The 24,535-nt window shown below is 42.3% G+C and overlaps 1 protein-coding gene across 1 annotated transcript in view; it reads right to left on the reverse strand.

Moving 5' to 3' along the window:
- The window catches only part of nyap2a (neuronal tyrosine-phosphorylated phosphoinositide-3-kinase adaptor 2a), a 219,428-nt gene that overhangs the window by 99,963 nt on the left and 94,930 nt on the right, over window positions 1-24,535 (reverse strand). The window contains exon 3 of the mRNA XM_063044831.1: window positions 15,498-15,958. Coding sequence (XP_062900901.1) covers window positions 15,498-15,958 — 461 coding nt within the window. The remainder of the gene's footprint in view (window positions 1-15,497; window positions 15,959-24,535) is intronic.

A 24,535-nucleotide genomic window follows, 5' to 3' on the forward strand; every position in this document is an offset into this window, starting at 1 on the left:
ATTATTTGTATTATTTAAAGAAACGCCCAATTAGCGGTAATCGCAGGGTCTTAGTTTTGAGAATGTTACGTCTCACTGCGTCCCTTGCTGAGCTACTGATATCTTATAAAAAAAACTATAAAGAAGGCAAGACAGTGGATATAGTTCGTCAGGAGTTTGAGGAGATTTGGTTTGTCACCTAAAACACTTGAAAACTTCTACAGATGTAGCATGGAGACCATTCTGACTGGCTACATCACTGTCCGGTATGGGAGCGTGGGCTGGTGCTGCTCCACTGGATCGAAATAAGCTACAGAAAGTTGTAAAATTAGTCAGCTCCATCTTGGGTAATAGCCTCAGTCGTATCCAAGACATCTTTAAGGAGCAGTGCCTCAGCAAAGCTGTGTCCATTATTAAAGGCCCCCATCACTCCATCATGCCCCCTTCTCATTGTTGCCATCAGGAAGGAAGTACAGGAGCCTGAAGACACACACTCAGTGATTCAGGAACAGTTCCTTCCCCTCTGCCATCTGATTTCTAAATGGACATTAAATCCATGAAAACTATCTCCCTTTAATTCTTTCTGTTTTTTGCATCATTTTTCACGTAACTTTTTTTATTTATATATATATAAAATATGCCAGCGATATTAAACCTGATGTCGCTGTCTCTACAGTGGAGTCTGTCCTTCCTCCACACTTGGGTTCTGATATAGCCAGTGTACATTTTGACATTCCACTCCGTACGCAAAAACCAGAATTTCCCGGTATCCAACCATTTTAATTCCTATCCCCATTCCTATTCCTACATGTCAGTCCATGGCCTCCTCTTCTGCCATGATGAAGCCACTCTCAGGCTGGAGGAGCAACACCTCATATTCTGTCTAGGTAGTCTTCAACCTGATGGCATGAACATTGATTTCTCTTTCCGGTAATTTTCACCTCCCCCTTCCCTCTTCTATTCACCACTCTGACCTCATACCTCTTCTCCATGTGCCTATCGCCTCCCCTGGTGCCTCTCCTCCTTCATTTTCTCCCATGGCCCACTCTCCTCTCCTATTAGATTCCTTCTTCTCCAGCCTTTGCTTTTCCCACATATCACCTCCCAGCTTTTTACTTCATCACCCCTCCCCCACCCACACGGCTTCACCTATCACCTTCGAGTTTGTCCTCCTTCCCCTCCCCCCACCTTCTTAATCTGGCATCTCCCCCCCTTCCTTTCCATTCCTGATGAAAGCTCTCAGCCCAAAACATCAACAGTTTATTCATTTCTATAGATGCTGCCTGACCTGCTGAGCTCCCCCCAGCATTTTGTGGGTGCTGTTGGGTTTCCAGCAACTGCAGAATCTCTTGTGTAAACAAATATCTCAGTTGTAAATAATAAAAAAACTGCAAATGTAAAATAAAAAATCAATATTGCTTGGTTAAACAGCATTTGGAAAGAGAAACAGAGTTAATGTCTCATCCCAAAGACCCTCTATCAAAACTCTTTTGATTAGATTTACACTAAGCAACTTCTCACGTGAATATATTCCCAGATGTCAACATCTTCCGATCTAGTGTACTGCGTTTGTGTTGGCAATATGATCTCTTCTACATTTGAGAGAACAAATGAGGATTGATGACTGCTTTGCAGAAAATTTTTGTTCAGTCTGCAAGGATGACCTTGAGCCTCCAGATGTCTGACACATTAATTCTCCATCCCACTTTCACCTTGACCTATCTGCCTGTGTCCTCCTGCACTGAAGCCCAATGTAAGCCTGAGGAGTACCACTCACCTAAGTCTGCACATGTTACAGCATTTGCGACTCAGTGCTTAAATCATTGATGAAGGGTCTCAGCCCGAAACACCAAATGTTTATTCATACTGCCTGACCTGCTGAGTTTCTCCAGCTTTCTGTGTGTGCTGTTCTGAATTTTCAGCATCTGCAGAATCCCTTGTGTTTATTTAAATCACTGATTTCAGCTGAATTGTTTTCCTTTTTCTATTATTGAGAACAGGCTAGTTCTATGGTAAGACTATCCACATGTAATAGTATTTCGGATTTTCTCTTTTTCTTGGATATATAGAGATTTGTCATATATTTCTAGAAATCTTTCTTGTGTCATTTTGGCATAGCTTCATGTTGCAATTCACAGCTTAACATATCCTTTTGTCTGTTTTCTCTGTCTCTCTAAATACAAGGTCGTTGCCTGGATTGGTGAGCTTGCCTTATGAGAATAGGTTGAGTGATTTTGGCCTTTTTTCCTTAGAGTGACGGAGGATGAGAGGTGACCTGATAGAGGTGTACAAGATGATGACGGGCATTGATCGTGTGGATAGCCAGAGGCTTCTTCCCAGGGCTGAAATGGCTAACAGAAGAGGGCATAGTTTTAAGGTGCTTCGAAGTGGGCACAGAGGAGATGTCAGGGGCAATTTTTTCACACAGAGAGTGGCGGGTGCAAGGAATGCACTGTCAGCGATGGTGGTAGAGGTGGATACAGTAGGGCCTTTTAAGAGACCCTTAGAAAGGTACATGGAGCTTAGAAATAAAAAGAGGGCTAATTGGTAGGGTAATTCTAGGCAGTTTCTAGAGTAGGTTACATGGTTGGCACAGCATTGTGGGCCGAAAGGCCTGTAATGTGCTGTAGATTTCTATGTTCTAAATGCCTTCAGTAATTTGTTCAACATTTGGCTCTGTAAATTAGGAAATCCTAGCCTCCCATTCAGAAGGGTGCCCTAGCAGCCTTCAACCCACCCTTTCTGCAACCTAAAAGTAGCTCTTCTCTTTCTCAGTTCTGATAAAGAGTCTATGGCCTAAAATATTAGCTCAGGTTCTCCTGACCTGTTGGAGTTTTCCCGCATCATCTCCTTTCATTTCATCTTCCAGGAGAACAATGCAGAAAATTCCAGGAATACCCAGCAAGTCAGGCGGAGTGGATGGAGAGAGAAACCAAGTTGACACTTCAACTTAATGAATTACGCATTATTGTTACAGACACCTTCCACATTTTCACAGCATACCCTGCTCGCATTCCAAAATTCAAGTCTCTGTAGTATTTTGTTTATATGTTCATAGAATGGATCCAAATTCCGACTGTGCTAGGTGAACAATTTTTCCACCAAGGTTTTGAAAAGCATCTCTGAGTCTGGTTTTTGATGTGTCTCCTGAATGGCAGTGTTACCTGCAGTGTGTTTCTAGGTCTGTTAGTGCAATAAGTGAAACAGGGCAACTCATTGGTTGGTGCCTTTCCCAGCTGGCACTCTGGCACTGCCTATTGGTGACAGCCCAGCTTAACCAATGTATTTGACTTAGATAAACGTTTTTTTGAATTTCCATGACTTCATGTAAGTGTATTCAAAGAATTTGTAGATGCTTCACATATTGCAAACAGTATCTACCACAAGTTTCCCAGTAGGTAGTTGTAGCATATTAAGTAGTGGGGACACAAGAGATTCTGAAGATGCTGAAATAATGGCCCGTGTTCCCTTAGTCATACGGTATAAAACCATAAAGCAGCTTCTAATACTGCTGAAACACAAGCAGCCAGTATAGGAATAAGGAAAGTGCAGACATTTTTACAGCATGTATTAAGGGAAGTTTATAGATTTATTTACAGCATCTTCTGAGAATACTGTCATTTAAGGTTTGTCCAGGATTTTGATATCTCATGTGACCTCTTCAATTTGTCATTGGGTTTGAACTGTTTACAGTGACATAATTAGAAAATGTTTAAGCTGTTGACTGGGTATTCCATTGTGCCGTATTTTAGTAAAGAATTTCACCTTTTCTAAATGAATGCATTATTATCAGTGCCAGAAATAACATAATACCTCATAAATTCAATTACTACACTACTGTTTTTTAAACACACAATCCAAAGGTAATCTTCCATATTTCAAATCTCTTGTGCAATATGAGTATATGAATAATCAGGATAGGCTTTAGTAGGATGTATACATGGAAAATCAGAAGTGACATTTTTAAACAATAACTTCAATAACTAAAAGAAGGGCATAATTTCTCCTGAAGGTGGAAACGTCTCATAGAATATGTCAAAGCATTTAAGAATGTGCTCATTTTCAGCGGGGGTCTTGAAATTGAATTATGTCACAGAAAGCCTTGCCTTTGTCTTATTTGGCCATTATCATCTATCTCCATTGCCTTTTTGCAGATGCTATTACTTAGATCGTTTCTACTTTAGAGGCTTTCTCAGTGAATCACCCATCGATTTTCTTGAAGTAAATTGTGCTGTCCCATGCTTTCAAAGGCTGGCTGCCTGAAGAACAACAAGCTCTCTCATAATAAAGAAAGAAAAGGAAGTTTAAAATATGTATTCAGGAGCTAAGCAGTGGATGACTGTTTAATGCATAATCACAGGAAGTTTACAAACCCCTAAGACTAGCACAAAAATTAAATCAATAATCAAAATTAATATTTAAGAAAAATTAAAATGATGTGAACAACAATCCTTAATGAAGTCAATTTTCAAAATGAAGATATTGAAAGCATTTTTGCAGTGTTACTGTGTAGCAACAACAAGATCATGTTTGCTCTTTTGGCTACTTACCATCAGGCCTGTTTGAAATGACATTTGTGCGGAATTAATTAGAACAGCAACTAAAAATGGTTCTGATCGAGGTTAATTTAAAAAAAAAGCTGCAGGAGGGTCTCTTTAAATACCAAGTACATAACAGAGAAAATTATGTTATCCACAGTTGCATTAGTAAGATTGAACTGATACCTAATGTGCAGCGATAATATTCATACATTTTGCTTACTCTGCAGAATACTAAAGCAGTACTTTAACATGTCTTCCTGGATCTCCTTCCTGCTTTTTCTACAATAGAGTTGTTGGAATATAATTTTAAATCCTCTTGAGGGGAAGGAGAGAGTAGAAGCCAGGTAAAATTCTGTGATATTTACTAATGGTAATAGCGTTGGGTGTAATACGTCTGCTGCTTTGGGGAGGTAGATCTACTCATGATATTTTGGCAGACATTTGGATTTAACATTGCCCAAGCATGGGTAATGAAACAGCCAAATTCAAGACCGGTGCATTCCAGTCCAGCAGAATACGTATTTTAACAAACAGCTCATGAGCAAGGAGGAGGAACTGTTCTTCTTCACAGGTCTTTGTGCAAACCTTCTGAATGGAAACCTAGCCTGACTCCTCTCCACTGATAGTTTTACAATCCCTCCTGGTTACCTCGGACTGTCACAAACCTCTCTTGGCTGCATCATTCTTATTTCGGTTTTGTTTTTCACCAGTGAATTCTTAGTGGTTGGGCAGGAAACAGAACAACATACCAAGGAGGTACTATTGCTTACTTATTTACTTAGAGACAGATCATGGCAACATGCTCTTCCAACAAGCCCACAATACCCAATTATACATATGTAACCAATTGACCTATACAGCACGTCCTTGGAATAGGAGCAGCCACAGGAAGCCCACCTGATCACAGGGAGAGCATACAAATTCTTTACAGACAGTGGCAAAATTGCAGCAGTGGTGCTGTAAAAGCACTATGCTGCAGTTGGTTTAATTGTACCCATGCTCAGGGTTATTCGTTAGATTGTAATCAATGGTGATAATGCTTTGATTTTAATTTCCACCTGGTTGTACTGAACGGCTTTCATCATGATGCAATAGTATGACATCATCTAATTAACCCTTCATTTCACTCTTGCCCGGAGGGGCTGCTCTTTAGACATTAGTAGACTAGTTTAATATGCTCATGGATCGCTTTGCACTGAAGTAGAAGAACTTGCTTACTCCAGCTAAACATGATGAGATTATGGAATTGATCTTTCTGATGTATTGTACAATCATATGCAGTGAATGGAGTTATGATTCATCCTTCTTTGATTGCCTACTGATCTTAAAACTGAAGAGCTTAGAGATTTATTATCTGAGGGCCCTATCATTTTACCTTGAAATGAGTCCCAGCACACTGATTTATTTCATTGTACTTGCCCTCACATTGAGAATTTCTCCTTCAACTCCTCTCATTTCCTCCAGATCAAAACTGCCTATGGGCACCCTTTTGGGGTGAAGCGTTGCCTGCCTTTTAGTGGGATATGAGGAATAGTTTTTGTTTCAGGAACAGCCAGGCTAACTTCCTAAACTCTTTCCAGTATATCGGTGATAGAATTGATGATGCTTTCTGCATTCAAGCAGAGCTCGAAACTTTCCTTATTTCTGTCTCCATTTTCAACTGTCTCACCCTCACTTGGTCCATTTTGACTCTTCCCTTCTCTCTCCTTTCTCTATGTCTTTATCTCAAGACATGGCTGGCCACAAGTGTCCATTAAAGCTTCCCACAGCCTCCAATCTATTCTCTCAGTTCCTTCATTTACGTTGCATTTTCTCTGATGTTGAGACTTTTTATACAATTATCTCTGAAGTATCTTCCCCCTGTGTGTCTTTCCCCTTTAATAATGGTGGACAAAGTCCTTGTGCGCATCTCGTCCATTTCCCACATCTTTGATGTCCTGGTTTCCGTGATGTATCAAGCTATGTATATCACTTCCTGCAGCTTCTTACACTCACGGGCAGAACATGATGCATCCATTCAGGATATTTTCTGTGGTGTAACAATTACAACTGGTGAGAGTCAATGGGGACATGCCATATATCTTTACCCTCCTGAGGAAGTAGAGGTGTTGGTAAGTTTTCTGAGCCATTATGTCAGAGAAACAGGGATATTCTGAAATAAATATAAAAATTTTGGTAAAATCATCATTTTGACTATGCCTGCCTTTTCATTGGCTACGTAGAACATCTCATATTCCAAGACTTCCTCGGTAATGCTCCCCAACTCTTCCTCTGCCACTGCCTTGGTGCTGCTTCATGCACGCATGCTGAACTCAAACCCTACCTATTCCCACAACCTCCTCCCAACCCATCTCCTGTAAAAATGCCGTTCCCTTTTCTCAGTTCCTTCGTCTCCACTGCATCTGTTCCCAGGATGAGGCTTTCCTTTCCAGGGCATCAGAGATGCTCTCTTTCTTCAAAGAATGGAGTTTCCGTCCACCATTGGTGTTACCCTCACCTGCATCTCCTCTATTTCCCAGACATCAGTGCTCACCCCACCTTCTTGCTGCCTTAACAGAGATAGTTCCAACCACCCAATTAACCTTCACATCCAACACACCATTCTCTGCAACTTCTGCCTTCTCCAAAGGGATCCCACCACCAAACATACCTCCACATTCCCCTGACCATCTGCTTTTCAGGGATCCATAATTACCTTGTCTATTTGTCCATCCCCACTAATCTCTCTCCTGCAGTTCTCCTACAAGCAACGTGCTATACCTGCCTATTTACCTCTTCCCTCACCCCCACTCAGGGACCCAAACAGTCCTCCCAGGTGAGGCAACACTTCACTTGTGAATTTGCTGGGGTTGTCTGTGTATCTGGTGCTCCTGATGCTGCCTCCTCTACATTGGTGAGACTTGCTGTTAATTGGGTAACAATTTCGTCGAGCAACTCTGCTCCATCTGTCAGAAGCAGAAATTCCCTGTGGCCCATTGTTTCAATTTCAATTCCAATTCCCATTCCGACATGTCAGTCCACAGACCTCAAGATTGAGGAGCAAAACCTTATATTCCATCTGGGTAGCTTCCAACCTGATGGCATGAGTATCAATTTCCCCTTTCAAAGAAAAATTCCCTCCCCTTTTTCTTCTAATTTCAACTTTGGCCTTTTACCTCTTCTCTACCCCAGTGACTCTCCTCCTTCCGTTACTCCTATGGTCCACTCTCATCTTCTATCCAATTCATTCATCACCACCATTTACCTTTCCCACCCACCTGGCTTCACCTACACTTTTTACTTTGTCCTCCTTTCCTTCCCCCCACCTTTTTCATTCTGCCATCTTCTGCCTTCCTTTGCAATCCTGAAGAAGTCTTGGCCTAAATTGCCAACTGCTTGTTCATTTCTATGGATGCTGCCTGAATCTGCTGATTTCCTCCAGATATGTGTGTTGTTTTGTATTTCCAGCATGTGCAGAATTTCTTCTGTTTACAGATGATTGCTGGTGTTCTCTCTTAGGAGGTTGAAATGATCAACTCTCTCAAACTTGACACCTTTTATGTAGCAGTTCCCCCTTACTGAAGTCAATGACCAGTTCTTTTGTTGTTAGCACTCCTTGTCACTAGTTTCTCAATCTTCTTCCTGAACTCTAATTCACAGTGATGTGAGATACGGCCCATTACTTTAGTATCATCTGCAAACCTACAGATGGAGTTAGATAGCTCACTCTTTCAGAACTGGTCATTTCTGCCGTGATTCTTCCATAGTTATGACTTATCTCTCTGCATTAATGTAGATTGGTCTGCTGGGCATGCCTTTCAACCATAACAAAAAAATATAAGCACAATCTGCTTCTAATTGCCTCGTTTTGGTCTCTCTATTAGAAATACTCTCTTATTCTTCCCATATATCCCCACTTTCTCTGGAACTTTTACTCCCTTAGAAATTAGCAAAGATTTGGCATGTCATCTGAAAATTTGAGAAACTTCTATAGATGTGTAGCAGAGAGTATATTGACTGATTGCATCACAGCCTGGTATGGAAACACCAATCCCCTTGAATGGAAAAGCCTAAAAAAAGTAATGGATATGGCCCAGTCCATCATGGGTAAAGCACTCCCCTCCACTGTGTAAATCTATACGGAGCGCTGACACAGGAAAGTGGCATCCATCGTCAAGGAAACCTCCTCCCCCCCATCCAGGCCATGCTCTCTTCTGACTGCTGCCATCAGGAAGAAAGTACCGGAGCCTCAAGACCCACGCCATCAGGTTCAGGAATAATTATTACCCCTCAACCATCAGGGTCTTGAAGTAGAGGAGATAACTTCACTCACCCCATCACTGAACTGTTCCCACAACCAATGGAGTCACTTTCAAGGACTCTTTGTCTCTGTTCTCTATATTTATTGCTCTATATTTATCAAATTTGCCGATGACACTACATTGATCGGTCTTATCTCAAGCAATAACAAGGTGGCCTACAGGGAAGAAGTTATCTCTTTGACACAGTGGTGTCAAGAAAACAACCTCTCCCTCAGTGTTGCAAAGGAGCTGATTGTGGATTACAGGAGGAATGGAGTCGGGCTAACCCCTATTGACATCAATGGATCTGGGGTTGAGAGGGTAAACAGCTTCGAATTCCTCGGCATCCACATCACTGAGGACCTCATGTGGTCTATGCACACCAGCTGTGTGGTGAAAAAGGCACAACAGCACCCTTCTAACTTCAGACTGTTGAAGAAGTTTGGTATGGGCCCCCAAATGCTAAGAACTTTCTACAGAGGAACAATTGAGAGCATCCTGACTGGCTGCATCATTGCCTGGTATGGGAATTGTACCTCTCTTAATCGCAGGACTCTGCAGAGAGTGGTGCGGACAGCCCAGTGCATCTGTAGTTGTGAACTTCCCATGATTTAGGACACTTACAAGGGCAGGTGTGTAAAAGGGGCCTGTAGGATCATTGGAGACCCAAGCCATCCCTACCACAATCTATTCCAGCTGCTACCATCTGGCAAGCAGTACCACAGCATAAAAGTCAGGAGCAACAGGCTCCAGGACAGCTTCTTCCACCAGGCCATCAGACTGATGACCTCACGCTAATTTGAGTGTATTTCTATATTGCATTGACTCTATATTACATTATAAATGTAAATTATTATCTAATTTATTATAAATTACTATGATTACACATTGCACATTTAGATGGAGACGTAACGTAAAGATTTTTACTCCCCCATGTATGTGAAGGATATGAGAAATAAAGTCAATTCAATTCAATTTATTCATTTAGTTAATATGATTATTTCTTTTTTCTCTCTATTTATGTATTTGCGCAGTTTGTTGTCTTTAGCACATTGCCTTGAAGGGTGTGGTCTTTCAACAATTCTATTGTGTTTCTTGTATTTACTATGATTACCCAAAGGAAAACAAATCTCATTGTTGTATATGGTGACATATATGTATTTTAATAATAAATTTACTTTAAACTTTGAACTGAAATCTAATTTCCTTGCTCTCCTCTTCAGTTCTGTTGAAGGGTGTCAGACCTGAAAAGTTAAATCCATTTTTTTTCAACGAATGCTCCCTGACCAGCTGAGAGTTTTCAGCATTTTCTATTTGTATTTCAGTTTTACTGTTATTAGAATTTACTACTGTATGAAGTAAATAATTACCTGATTACAGTAGTTTATTATTATTTTGTTGAAACAAAAGAAACCGTGCGATCTACTTAAATGTAAATAAACACTTAAAAACTGAATGCATCATGTGTTCTGACTTTTGACATCTTATTGAACCAGACATGGTTATTAATTGCCATCTACTGCCTTCGTTAAAGGATGTTTTCTTGTAAACTTGAACTCTGTAACAATGCAATAGCAAGGAGATGACAGACACTACAGAAAGATAGTTATACCATCACAGCCCTGATGCAAAAGCTAGTTACTTCCTTCAATATATAAAATTGCTGATCCATCAAAGATGCAAGTTAGCCATTTATATTATTGAATTACAAATCCATTACTGTCTGTCATTTATTAATAATAAATGTCTAATTTATGATTGCTTCCAAGATTCCCAGGTGATTGACACAGATATCATCACTATTTAACATAACAGAAGGTGCAAGCTAACAAGAGGAAGCCAGTCTTTTCGGGCTTTTTGCCACTCAATTACATTTTTGACCTTCTGCTTATTGTTATTGTTATTTATAATTTGCACAACTATATCCACATATTCATATTTGTGGATGGTGTCTCCTTGAACATGGAGCTGAAGTGCTGGCAGAAATAGTCCCTGTGCTCTTGAACCATGACGTATTGGTGCCTCTAGGGCAGACACCCAGTTAAACCTATCTGTCAAGTGTATTGGTGATCTAACTTCCTACCCACCTCACTTAGAGATTGAAGGGCTCCTATCATTCTTGCTTTGTGCCTCAGTTAGAATGGAGTGCCCAGGGAGTGAACAGTTAGGATCCACAGAGAACTTCCAAGAAGCAGCAAATACACAGTTGCTTCAATGTCTTTCTCTGTCTTCATGTCCTCCAACTTGCCATTAGCATGTTCAAGAGATGTGCAGAGAAAGCTGGAATGCACCAGATACACAATGGTCATGGGCGGGTGCAAGTATTTATAGTAGCATGAATTAAAATTGGTTTAATCCCATGAAACGGTGGTTGGTTATACACCGACAACAAATCCTGGAATCAATAGATCAATTAGTGGAATTCAATAATAATTAACAAAGAATAGCAAACAGTTCCTTTCTCTGTACTCATTATCTTTTTTTAAAATTTCTAAATACTTAAAGTGTTGATTATATTGGCTGCCATTGCCAAATTTTCAGTGGGCCTATTAAAATTCACAATATAGTAGATGATTTCATTTTCTTCACTGTTGAATTCTGTTTAAGCAATGAAACAGGAGCTGATATGAGGTATACCTAAAGTCTTTGTAGTTTCAGAGCAAATTGCCACTCGGCATCCAGCAAAGCTATTGAAATGTTGATGCATTTTCTGCCATTTTTCAGCCTCAATCATTGTTCAAAGATTTGAAAATAGAACCCAGAACAACATACCCCAAAGGACTTTGGGGCAGTTGATGAGAGTAAGATGGGAAGGTTACAAATCCTACTGAATGGACATAATAAAAAATACTTTTGCACTGTGCTGGTAAATTAATGGTGTGTGGCGACCCGCTTTCTACGCAGGCGAACCAGCTCCCAAAATGCTGCGCGTGTCGGCAGAGAGGCCAGCCCCAAAATGGCGCTGGGCCGTCTTCTTCACCAGCAAGGGGAGAAAGTCCACGCGTGGGAAGAGACTTGTAATGCACCTCTGACGTCATTTCCGCCCGGAGAGGGCGGGAACGGAACTGCATAAAAGCTAGTGCCGCGAAGTTTGAATAAACTAGTCTTGAGTGCAACTTACAGACTGCGAGTCATTATTTCTAGCTCTGTGTGTGGCACATCGCTACAGGTGCATTTTATTGTCCACTTAGATCCTGAAATGCATATTGTGAAGATGGGTAAAAATGTATCAAAAGAGACACAATGTTTTTACGTATGGAATTGTGTGCTGGAAAGGGAAAGGTGCAGCTCCCATCAGGAACTCTATGTAGAACTCAGAACTGCTCTGCCACTGGCACACCGACTGCTGAGAGGTGAGTCAGAGACAAAGGGCTCTCCCCTTGGAGGTGAGACTAAGCCTGCAGGGCTGGGGAAAGGTTTCTGTGGGTGTGGAGTGACTGTATATGTGCTTAAGCACCCGCGGTGCAATAATTGTGTTCCACTGGATTGATTCTTGCCACAGCTGTGATCCTAATATACTGTGAAGAGCAGGCTGATCAGAAATCTAGAGGCCTGATAAACACTCACAGTTAGATCCAAATAGTAGGCTAGCATCAAAATTGTGTCAAACATAGATAGCGAGGATAGCCAGAGGCTTTTTCCCAGAAAGTAACGAATACGTGGAAGGCATAATTTTAAGGTGATGGGAGAAAAGTAAGGGGGGATCACAGAGGTAAGTTTTTTTAACACTGAGAGTGGTGGGTGTGTGGAACGAGCTGCCAGGTGTGGTGGTAGAGACAAACAAATCAGGTGAATTTAAGATGCTCTTAGATAGGCACATAGACAGTAGGAAATTGGAGGGCTACGAGGGAGGGAATGATTAGGTTGATCTCGGAGTAGTTTAAATGGCCAGCACAGGGCCTGTAATGTGCTGTATTGTACTATGTACTATGTTCTACAGTAGTGTTGCCACACAGTTCCAGTGACCTGGGTCTGTCTGTGTAGAACTTTCACATTCTTCCTGTGATGGGGTGGCTTTCCCCCAGGAGTTCCAAGTTCTTCTCATACACTCGTACCTCAGTTGGCACAGTGAGTGGCAAGAAAAGTAACTTGCAAGGAAACTGAGTGGGGTGGCAATGTAGCACCTGCAATCACCAAACAGGGTTCGATTTCCATCGCTGTTTGTAAGGAGTTTGTACGTTCTCCCTGTGATCTCTCAGCTTCCAAAGATGTAGAGTTAGGGTTAGTGCTTTGTAGGCGTGCAATGCTGACACAGGAAGTGTGGTGACACTTGCAGGCTGCCCAGCATAATCCTCACTGATTTTATTTGATGCACATGACACATTTCACTGTGCCTTTCGACATATGTGTGACAAATAAAGCTAATCTGAATAGTAAAGTGTGAATGTTCTGTCACCCACAATGGGACAAAGGCTTCTTTCTGTATCATGAAAACTAGCAGAAATATGAGGAATAAATAATAGCTCTTGGAAAAGGTTGAAGTAAAATAGATCAGCCTGCTAAGCATTGGTTCAAGGTGTTGTATCATCTTTGAATTATGTCAGATTGAGCAAAGGCTGTGGAATACTGGGGGAAAATGAATGAGTACTGACAAGTTGTGAGCAGAAAGTCTTTCCGCAAAATAACCTGAGGAATAACATGTCCTAGCCAACAATGAGGAATGGTAACCAAGTTAATCCTGTTTGAAAAGCAACTTCTATCAGAAGAGGAACAAACAGTACAGGTGATAAGAATGCAAGAAAATAGGTGCAGGTGTATGGCTCTCAATCCATCAAGTTTGCTCCATCAACTAATATGATCATGGCTGATATACAAGATAACCGGAAGCCATAACCTGGGACCACAAGGAGATGGGGCTGTAAAGAAAGCTTTGGACTTCATAAATCAAAATACTGAGAACAAGAGATGGGATGTTATGTTGAAGTTGTATAAAACATTGATGAGGACTAATTTGGAGTATTGTGTTCAGTTCTGGTCACCTGCCCACAGGAAAGATATAAATAAGACCGAAAGAGCGCAGAGAAAATTTTACAAGGATGTTCCTGGGAATTGATGACCTAAGTTATAGGGAAAAGTTGAGTAGGTAGGGACTTTATTCCCTAGAACATAAAAGATTGAGGGGAGATTTGATAGAGGTACAGAAAATTATGAGGGGTATATATAGGGTAAATATAAACAGGCTTTTTCCCACTGAGGTTGGGTGAGACTGCAACGAGAGGCCCTGAGCTGAGGGTAAAAGGTAAAATGTGTAAGGGGTACATGAAGGGAATCTTCTTCAGTCAAAGGGTGGTGAGGGTGTGGAATGAGCTGCCAGTGCAAGCAGTGGATGTGGGGCTGATTTCAACATTTAAGAGAAATTTGGATAGGTACATGTATGAAAGGGGTATGGAGGAGAATGGCCCAGGTGCAGGTCGATGGGACTGGTTTCAGCACAGCATAGAATGGCTGAAGGGTCTGTTTCTGTGCTGTAGTGTTCTATGTCTCTATGATTCTATTATTGGTACTTTCTGTGCAATGCTTTCCACCTGAGCAGAGATAACATATTATCTGAGTGAGATCAGGGCAGAAATCCCTACATTTATCAGGAGGTGTGAGACATTCAGTCTGTCTGCAGAAGCATCGCAGTGAAAGGAGGAAGGTTTTGAATGATAACTAGAACGATTTCAACCTCTGGAAAGTGGACCATGCACTAGTTATATAACAGGAAGTCCTGTGGTCACTTCACACTTGTGGATGCGTGGAAGCATACACTTCTTTGTAGTCGTGCGCCACTCAGTCCCCCTAGGTATAACAGCGATCATACCCCTTTCAAAGTATGAATCAATTCATTTGATCAAGTAGCTGTTACAGATCCTGGACCCCAGGAATTACTTTCTGGGGTTCATTAGCGTCTGTCATCTTTATAAGCAGATTCCATATGACTTGCATTTCAATAGTGACCCTTTCACCTCAGTATGTACTGAATCACCCTGTTAACCAAGAGCAAAGTCAAGGTTGTACATGACAAGTGAAAAGGATGTCATAAACATGTATTTGGGAACAAGCACAATCACTTTTTGGGTAAGTCTAGTCGATTTATCTTATACAACATGTGAATATAGCAATTCTAGATTTTTCTAAACTTCTCTTGCAGCATTTCACAGAACAACGCAATACAATAAGAGTCACGCTTTGCTTTCCTGTACGGGGGGCAGTTTTGAATTGGTGAGTCATATTCCAGCAGGAGACACTAACCTGTTGGACATTGGCCTACACGGGACTTTATCAAGACACGTCCACAATAATAAGACTATTGTATAAGAAATCTATGTGCAATGAATCCCCTTGATTGATCAGCTTACTTCAAGAGTGCTGGACATTTTGTTACCGAATTTAAAGGCAGATTGTTAACTGGGAAGTGAAATTAATCAGAGGACGCATTTTATTTGTAAGTGTGGAAGGAACAGAGACATGTAGGACATTCAGCTCAAGTCTATTCTGATCTTCATTTGGATCATGATTAACTTGCTTTTCAACTAGTTTTAGCCACCTTTGTTTCATATCAGCTGCTACCTGTACCGAGCAAAATGTTGACCTCTTTAACATCTACATGAGGTCAAATAGGAAGGGATGTAGAATGGAGTCCCTATTCACCATTACCCACTTACACAATCTCTGCAGAGTTCTAATACTCACTTGTATTTAAAAATTTACTCACTTGCATTTTTTTCAAGCTCTTTCAGTGTTGTTCCCATTGCTGCAGGCGTCCCTCCGATTCCAGCTGCTGCTGCTGCTATTCCTCCTGATCCCGAGGTCCCGTCCATCCCAGACGTCCCTGCTGTCTCTGGCGCCCCCTCTGCTCCCAGCGGCCATCCTGTGCCAACGGGTGCTCCTCCCGGCCCTGGTGCTCCCACTAAGCCAGCGTTCACGGTTTCCGCCGAGATGCTCAGCTTGGTGCTGGGAGCCCGTTTGGGCTTTGGAGGCGGTTGCTTGCGCACGCAGGCGTGACTTTCATCATCGCTGCCCCCGACCGAATGAAGTGACTGCGACCTCACCGAAAAGCCGCTGGCACAAGGATGTGGCAGACGGTCTTGAGGAGCAGGCAGTGTCATGAATCCCATTCGGAAGTGTTTTCCCATGCAGGTGCCCTCACCTCCTTTTCCTACGTCTCCGCCTAGCCTGGAAGAAAATCAACAGCAAACGATTACGTGCCTGGAGAAGATTCTGCATTTTTTTTTTAATCAAATTTTTATTTTATTTATTTATTGAGACATAGCATGGAAAAGGTCCTTCTGGCCTACCAAGATGTGCTGCCTAGCAACCCACCTATTTAACTCTAGCTCGATCACAGGACAATTTCCAATGACCAATTAACCTACTAACCAGTACGTCTTTTAACTGTGAGAGGAAACCAAAGCACCCAAAGGAATGGGGAGAATGTGCAAACTCCTTGCAGATGGCGTTGGAATTAATCTCCAGACTCCGGCATCCTGAGCTGTAGTATTCTTGTGCTAATGGTGCTGCTACCCTAGCAACACCAGGTTTTAAAAACAATTCATCACTCCCTGAAATATAACAGAACACATTCACAATGTTGTTGATGCTCCCCTTCTTTTTAGAAGCTGCATGGCCTGCTGAACATTGCCAGGAATTTCTGTTTTATTTCAGACTTGCAGCAATTGTAGTAATTTGCTTTGGAATTTGTTTTTGTGAAACACACACAAAATGTGGGCGGAATTCAACAATTCAGGCGTCATCTTTGGAGAGAAGTCAACAGCTGACGTTTCAGATCATGAACATCTATCAGGACTGCAAAGGGGCTGAAGCCAGACTAGAAATGATGGAGGGAGGGACAGGAGGTGTCAGGTGAGTCTAGGTGAGGGGGTAAAAGGAGGGTGGGGAAGGCCCCCACCTGGACTCTCCTGCCACCTCCTGTCCCTCCCTCCATCATATTTAGTCTGGCTTCAGCTCCTTTCCACTCCTGACGAAACATCTTGGCTTGACTTGTCAACTGTTTATTCCTCTCCACAGATACTGCCTGACCTGTTGAGTTCCTCTGGCATTTGTTTGTATTGTTCAATATTTCCAGCATCCGCAGAATCTTTTATGTCCCTGTTTTATTTCTGTAATCACCTTCCTTCCTGAGAGATTGAGGAAGAGCAGTGCCTATTCACTGGAATGTAAAAGGATGACAGCTGACCTCACTTCAATTTATTATATAGTGCATTGATTGGCTTGTCCCAAGGCTCTTCCCTCGGGACAGGGAGTCTAGAAATAAGGATTCTATTCTCAGTCAGGGGTCTAATACTAAAAAGAGGAGAAGCTTTTTTAACCAGTGGACCTTTGACCCACTACACCCTAGAGGGCTGTGGCTACTCAGTCATTGATACTCAAGGCTGAAAGTGGTAGACTTTGGATGCTGAAGGACAAAGGATGCGGGTATTGTGCAGGAACATGAGCAGGGCACATCTGAGCAGTCACGTGGCATCTTTCTGCTGCGTTTTTGTATTGCCAGAACAATTTTTCTCTTTTCAAACTAGTGTTCATCAAGATCTGTTCTACTTTCAATGCAACAAACAAGCCAAAATTATCAAAACACCTGAGCTTAAAAACAACGAGAATAGTTTATTAATCACAGTTAACTTGTTGTGTCATGACCTTCCAGACTTTTATCACTTCCTTGCCAGTGAAACAGATGAAGGAACCTATTAAGACAAGAGATGATTGTTTTCAGTGATGTGCTGAGCTGTGTCACAGCTATCTGCAGTTTCCACTGGCCGTGTGCAGAGCTATTACTGTACCAAGCTGTGATGCATCTGCAGGAGAAGTTTTCCATGGTGATTCAATACCTGTGCTGCATTGCCTGATGACTCAATGTCAGGGGTTCCCAACCTTTTTAATGCCATGGACCAGTAACATAGGAATCTGAAGGTTTCCGCTTCATATTTTCTAATGAAAGGAGATCCTGGCAGCTTCCATCAGTGCTATAAGATTATCCACTTTGGAATTTCATAGAATCATAGAGCAAATCAGCACAGATACTGGCCCTTCGGCCCACTGAGTCCATGCTAACCAAGTGCCCATCCCTCTGAGCCCTGCCTCGCTACATACCTATCCAAGTGCTTCTTAAATAATTCTGTTATACCTGCCTCAACCACTTCCTCTGTCAGCTTGTTCCATATACTCACCACCCTCTGTGTTAAAAAGGCATCCCTCAGCTGCTTTTTAAATCTGTCCCGTCACCCTAAGTCTATGTTTCCCAGCTTTGGAAACCGTTACCTGGGGATAAGACAGTTACCATCCACCCTATCTTTCATAATTTTAAACAATTCTATAAGTTCACCCTTCCTTCTCATACATTCCATGAAATAAAGACCTACTCTGGCCAACCTCTCCCTATAAATCAGGCCCCCTAGTCCTGACAACATCCTCAACAATTTTTTTTCAGCTTTTGCCATTTTAATCACATATTTTCTATAACAGGGTGACCAAAACTCCAAGCGTGGCCTCATGAACACCTTATACAACTGCATCAAGACAAAAACCCCGGAATCACACCGTGACACTATGCCACCCTGTGAACCACACAGTAACAAGCCATACTCCCGCAGGGTGCTGGAGCCACACACCGTGTTGGGGTCAGGGTTATTTGTTGAAAGAGAGCTGCATTGTCAGAGAAGGCATTAAACTGAAGGCCTTTTGGGTGAGTCTGTTACATCTTATGATCATACTTTGAAGAAGAGCAGGGTGTTATTCCCTTTGGAACAGAAACAGAAAATGCTGAAAATACTCAGCAGGTCAGGCTGCATCTGTGGGGAAGAGAAACAGAGTCAATGTTTCACCTTGGAGAGGCTCCACCAGAGTTAGAGTTATTGGCACTGTCCTGGAGTGAACATCCCTCAATAAAAATCACAAAAGCAGATCACTGCTGTCGACAGGAGCTTGCCACGTGTTTCCTACATTACAAAAGTAATGTCACATCATAAAAGGCACCAGTGCCTGTAGCAACTGAGGTGTGTTCACAAAGGAAGGGAATGGTACTCTCAAAACGTCTTCCCCTTTTCCTCATTTCTGTGCTCTACCCAGGTGATGGTTAGCACCCAGACAGTGAGGTTGAAAATTTGGCTGCAAGTCTTCTACTGACACCGTTGAAAGTAATTTCAATCATTATGTCATCAAGACAGAATGTAACAGCAATAAATTGTGTTTGTGTGAGTGTACAAAGTAAAGCAGCCTCAGGAGACTGATAAATTACCTAGCATGTGGTGCCGTTTATTTGTTTCGCAGTGCGTGTTATTGCTCTGTGCTCTCTATGTGACTGTAATTCATCACCTAATTATGGTCCGTTTCCTAAATAGCCTATGTCAAAACATGTCCACCATGCCCATTGGATATTTAAAGTTTTCTGCAAACGAAACCTGGATATGCCAATCAAATACAATTTATTAATTACACTCCTTGAGCTCAACTAGCTCAGAATTTCAAACCTTTCAAAAGACTGGGTAGATGTGTCAGTAGCTGATTCTATTGGCATGCGTCTTACATAGGTCTCAGCCCTGTGTTTTGCCCCCCTGTCTCTCTGTTGACTATGAAGTCTATAAACTTGCAGATCAGGACCAGGGGTGATTGAACATAAGTCATAGCCTCCTGAAATTGGACCAAAATGTGAATTTCTTCATTGAGGAATGGGTGATTTCCAAATTCTCATCTAATGCAGTATGAAATATGTAAAATATTTAGAAATTTGAGACGGGAAACATGAAATCCACTCCAAGGCAAACAGAGTGCACCATTCAAATTATAATGTAATTGATGGCATGGATGGGTGCAATTCCTGCAACACACATCAAAGTTGCTGGTGAACGCAGCAGGCCAGGCAGCATCTCTAGGAAGAGGTGCAGTCGACGTTTCAGGCCGAGACCCTTCGTCTGGACTAACTGAAGGAAGAGTGAGTAAGAGATTTGAAAGTTGGAGGTGGAGGGGGAGATCCAAAATGATAGGAGAAGACAGGAGGGGGAGGGATGGAGCCAAGAGCTGGACAGGTGATTGGCAAAAAGGATATGAAAGGATCATGGGACAGGAGGGAAGAAAGACAAGGTGGGGGGGGGGAGCCCCAGAGGATGGGCAAGGGGCATATTCAGAGGGACAGAGGGAGAAAAAGGAGAGTGAGAGAAAGAATGTGTGTATAAAAATAAGTAACAGATGGGGTACGAGGGGGAGGTGGGGCATTAGCGGAAGTTAGAGAAGTCAATGTTCATGCCATCAGGTTGGAGGCTACCCAGACAGAATATAAGGTGTTGTTCCTCCAACCTGAGTGTGGCTTCATCTTTACAGTAGAGGAGGCCGTGGATAGACATGTCAGAATGGGAATGGGATGTGGAATTAAAATGTGTGGCCACTGGGAGATCCTGCTTTCTCTGGCGGACAGAGCGTAGGTGTTCGGCAAAGCGGTCTCCCAGTCTGCGTCGGGTCTCGCCAACATATAAAAGGCCACATTGGGAGCACCGGATGCAGTATATCACCCCAGCCGACACAGGTGAAGTGTCGCCTCACCTGGAAGGACTGTTTGGGGCCCTGAATGGTGGTAAGGGAGGAAGTGTAAGGGCATGTGTAGCACTTGTTCCGCTTACACGGATAAGTGCCAGGAGGGAGATCAGTGGGGAGGGATGGGGGGTCTCGTCCTGAAACGTCGACTGCGCCTCTTCCTAGAGATGCTGCCTGGCCTGCTGCGTTCACCAGCAACTTTGATGTGTGTTGCTTGAATTTCCAGCATCTGCAGAATTCCTGTTGTTTGGGTGCAATTTCTGTTGGGTTCTCGATGGATGAAGATCATCAATCTGAAACTGAGTTGAACTCTAAGCAACAAAGAGCTTAGCAATACTTAACATATCACTTCACACAACTGCTGTGATAGATCTAAGTTTAAATCAAGAACAATCCTGTTTCACAAATAGTTCCTGCCTCCCCCCTCTCACCCAACTCCAATATGGCACAGAAGCAAAATCAATTGATATGTTTAAGGATGTAAATTCATACTGATTGAAATGAAATATCATATTAAGGATTAAAAAATTGGAGCTTAGATTACTTTATTTCTCACATGAACATCGAAATCTACTGCATAGTGCATTGTTTGCATCAAAGCAAATCAGCGAGAATTGTGCTGGGTAGCTCACAAGTGTCGTCACGTTTCCGGCACCAACATCGTCTCACTAATCCCTAACTGTCTGTCTCTGGAACGTGGGAGGAAACAGGAGCACCCGGAGGAAACCCACACTGTCACAGGGAGAAAGTACAAATTCCTTACACACAGCAGCGGGAAATGAACCAATCTTGCAGCAGGTGCTATAATCTCGTTACACTAACCACTTCGCCACAAGTCAACAGTAGTTGTCTTCATTTTATCGACAATGGGGCAAACAACTTCTGAAAAGATTCAAGCAACACACTGTAGAATTTACTCATGATTTCATCTCTTTGCATAACCACCATTGTAAGGAAGATCTGCATTCACATAGCAGTGGGTGATGTCTCTGAGTACTGTATATATTCATGTCCAATGATTCACATTCGCAGTGTAAGTTACTCTTGTTACATCAGCTTTAAGAACAAATAGTCTGTACTAAACAAACCTTCAAAAGAAAGTTTGAGGTAGTTGACCTGCTATTCTGCTCTAGGCATTGATCCAAGGAAGAATGTTAGTCAGGACTTTGGACATATTCCTTCATCTTCTTCATTCATTTCTCCTGATCACTCACATTCATATCTCCAAAGAAGACTGGGATGGAGGTAATGCAACACTCTCAGGATTGTCAGCCTGGATTCTGGATGGTGCTGACACTGTCGTTCAGATTCAGATTCATTTATCCCACGTCCAGCAAAGTACACAGTGAAATCCATCATTTGTGTGAGCAACCAACACACCCAAGGTTGTGATGTAGGCAGCTCACAACTGTTGCCACACATTCCGGTGCCAACATAACATGCCCTCAGTGTTCAACACGACAGCAGCACAACACACGTCAACAAAAAACACAAGCAGCAATAAAACAACAGCAAAACAGGCGCCTCTCCTGCCCTCCTACCCACCCACTCCCTCACACTACAGACAGGCCCCCAATCCCAATACCTAGGCTGCCTCTGGGCCTCCAGTCCTTGGCCCTAGACTCTCAGACATCTGGCCTACAACCTCCAGTCTCTGACCTGGAATTGCAGAATCGAGCTCCAGGCTTCTACCTCTGGTTTCATGAACTTCAACTTTTGACCTTATGGGCTTTCTACCACTGGACTCACTGACTTTTGTCTTCAACCTTTCCAGCTTTCTATTTCCGGACTCACCGAGTTCTGAACTTCGGCCTTTGTACTTTGCTGACCTCTGGACATGGCATTCATAGGTTTGACCTTTGGGCCTCAGTTGGATCGATGACCTTCGACGGTGAGGTGCCTCGGGTCTCAGCTTCTGGGCCCACATGGACCTCTGATCCAAGAGGCCTGCGGGGAAGGGGTCATCAGCCCTCTAACACCTCCATATATGGGCCTCCAACTTCGGTTTCGCTGATCTGGGGGTTACCTGTGGACGTGATTCAACCACCAGATCGCTGACCTTTCACTGCAGTGAGTTCTAACCTGGACTCCAAACCCAGGCTCCTGCCCCTGAGTCTTTATTCTCATACTTGTAATTTAGACTGACACCTCAGTATTGACTGCTTTTTCAAAAAGATTGCAATGCATTTTAAAGTGCAGAGCACCGGAGCCTCATATAAAAAGAGTAATGACTATAACAACTATAAAAATAAAAAAAAGATGCCAGCGATTATTTCTTAAAATAATTATGTTTTAATTCAATACATTTCTCCCGGATATTAAACTTCTCTCTCATTTTCTATCTAAATTCAATTTGCTTTTAATTTTCTCAGAGATAAAGAATCTAGTTTATTCTCCATTTAGCTGAGAAAATGGATAAAGGCACAAAGATGGTGAAATATCTAAGGCATTATTTCACATGTCTCATTGCAATTATTTGATAGTTTTGATATATTTTGAAATGGAGATAATTTTGCATATCATAACATTTTGGCTTGTTGATAATCTTAATAGCAGAATTTTCTGTTTTGCACTAATCCTGGCTGTTTCACTGACATTAATAATCTATTCCACTCTATTGTTAAGCAAGAAAAAAAGGATAACGCCGTTGTGTTGAATATTCTGAGAAATGGAATGTAGCCATTTTGCAGACTACAAAATAAAAGAAATTAGCTGAAAGTAGGATGACTTGATAGTGTAGCTGTTTTACTTCTGTATGTACAGTAATGACCTTATATCTTTCCATACAACATGGGAACCAGAAGTTCAAAGTTCAAAGTAAGTTTATTTTCAAAGTACATATATGTCACCATATAAAACCTGAGATTCTTTTTCTTGTGGGCATCGTCAATAAATCTATAGAATAATAACCATAACAGAATCAATGATATGGCTGTTCAACCAGAGTAAAGAAGACAACTAAATGTGCAAATACAAAATGAAAGAAATAATAAAAATAAATATATAACAAATAAATATTGAGAACATGAAATGAAAAGTCCTTGAAAGTGAATCCGTTAGTTGTGAGAGCATTTCAATGATGGGGCAAGTGAAGATGCCTGGTTATCCCCTTTGGTTCAAGAGCCTGATGGTTGAGGGGTAATTACTGTTCCTGAACCTGGTGGTGTGAGTCCTGAGGCTCCTGTATCTTTTATCTGATGGCAGCAGTGAGAAAAGAGCATGTGCTGGGTAGAGGGGGTCCCTGACAATGGATGCTGCTTTCCTACTGCAGCGTTTCACGTAGATGGGCTCAATGGTGGGGACGGATTTACTTGTGATGGGCTGGACTGATCCCACTACTTTTGTAGGATTTTCCACTGTAGATAGGGTAATTAAATATCTGGGGAAGAACGTTGCTGCAGTTGATGAAGTTGCAGTCTCACAGCTCCAGCAACTCAGGTACAATCCTGACCCCAGGGGTTTAACACTGGAGTCTGCATGCTTCCCCTGTGATCAAGGAGAAAGCTTCTGGGTTCTTAGATTTACTCCCTTGCCTTTAGAACATGCATGCCACTACATTACTGACCACTGTAAATTATTACTATTGTGTAGGTGAGTGATAAAATGTGAGGGGGAGTTAATGGGAACGCTGGGAGAATAAAAGTGGGATTAGTATAAGTCGTTGCCCATTCCCTTAGCAACATATACAAAATGCTGGAGGAACTCAGTAGGCCAGGCAGCATTGATGGATATGAATAAACTGTCAACGTGTTGGGCCAAGATCCTTCTTCAGGACTGGAAAGGAAGGGAGAAGATGCCAGAATAAAAGGTTGGGGGAGTGGTAGGAGGATAGCTAGCAGATGATAGGTGAAGCCAGGTGGGTAGCAAAGGTGGAGGGCTTGAAAGAAGGGAATCTGACAGGAGAGGAGAGTGGACCATAGGAGAAAAGGAAGAGGGAAGGGATGCAAGGGGAGGTGATAGGCTGGTGAGGAGAGATAAAAGGCTAGAGTGGGGAAGACGAGAGGTGGGGAGGGAGAGGGAAAGTCTTTTTTTACCAGAAAGAGAAATCAACTTTCATGCCACCAGGTTTGAGCCTACCCAAGCGGAATATAAGGCGTTGTACCTCCACCCTCATCAAGGCACAAGAGGAGGCCATGGACCAACATGACTGAATGGGAATAGGAATTGGAATTAAAATCGTTGGACACCGGGAAGTTCCACTTCTGGTGCAGG

The sequence above is a fragment of the Mobula hypostoma genome, chromosome 4 (assembly GCF_963921235.1).
Source record: "Mobula hypostoma chromosome 4, sMobHyp1.1, whole genome shotgun sequence".
Taxonomy (NCBI): Eukaryota; Metazoa; Chordata; class Chondrichthyes; order Myliobatiformes; family Myliobatidae; genus Mobula; species Mobula hypostoma.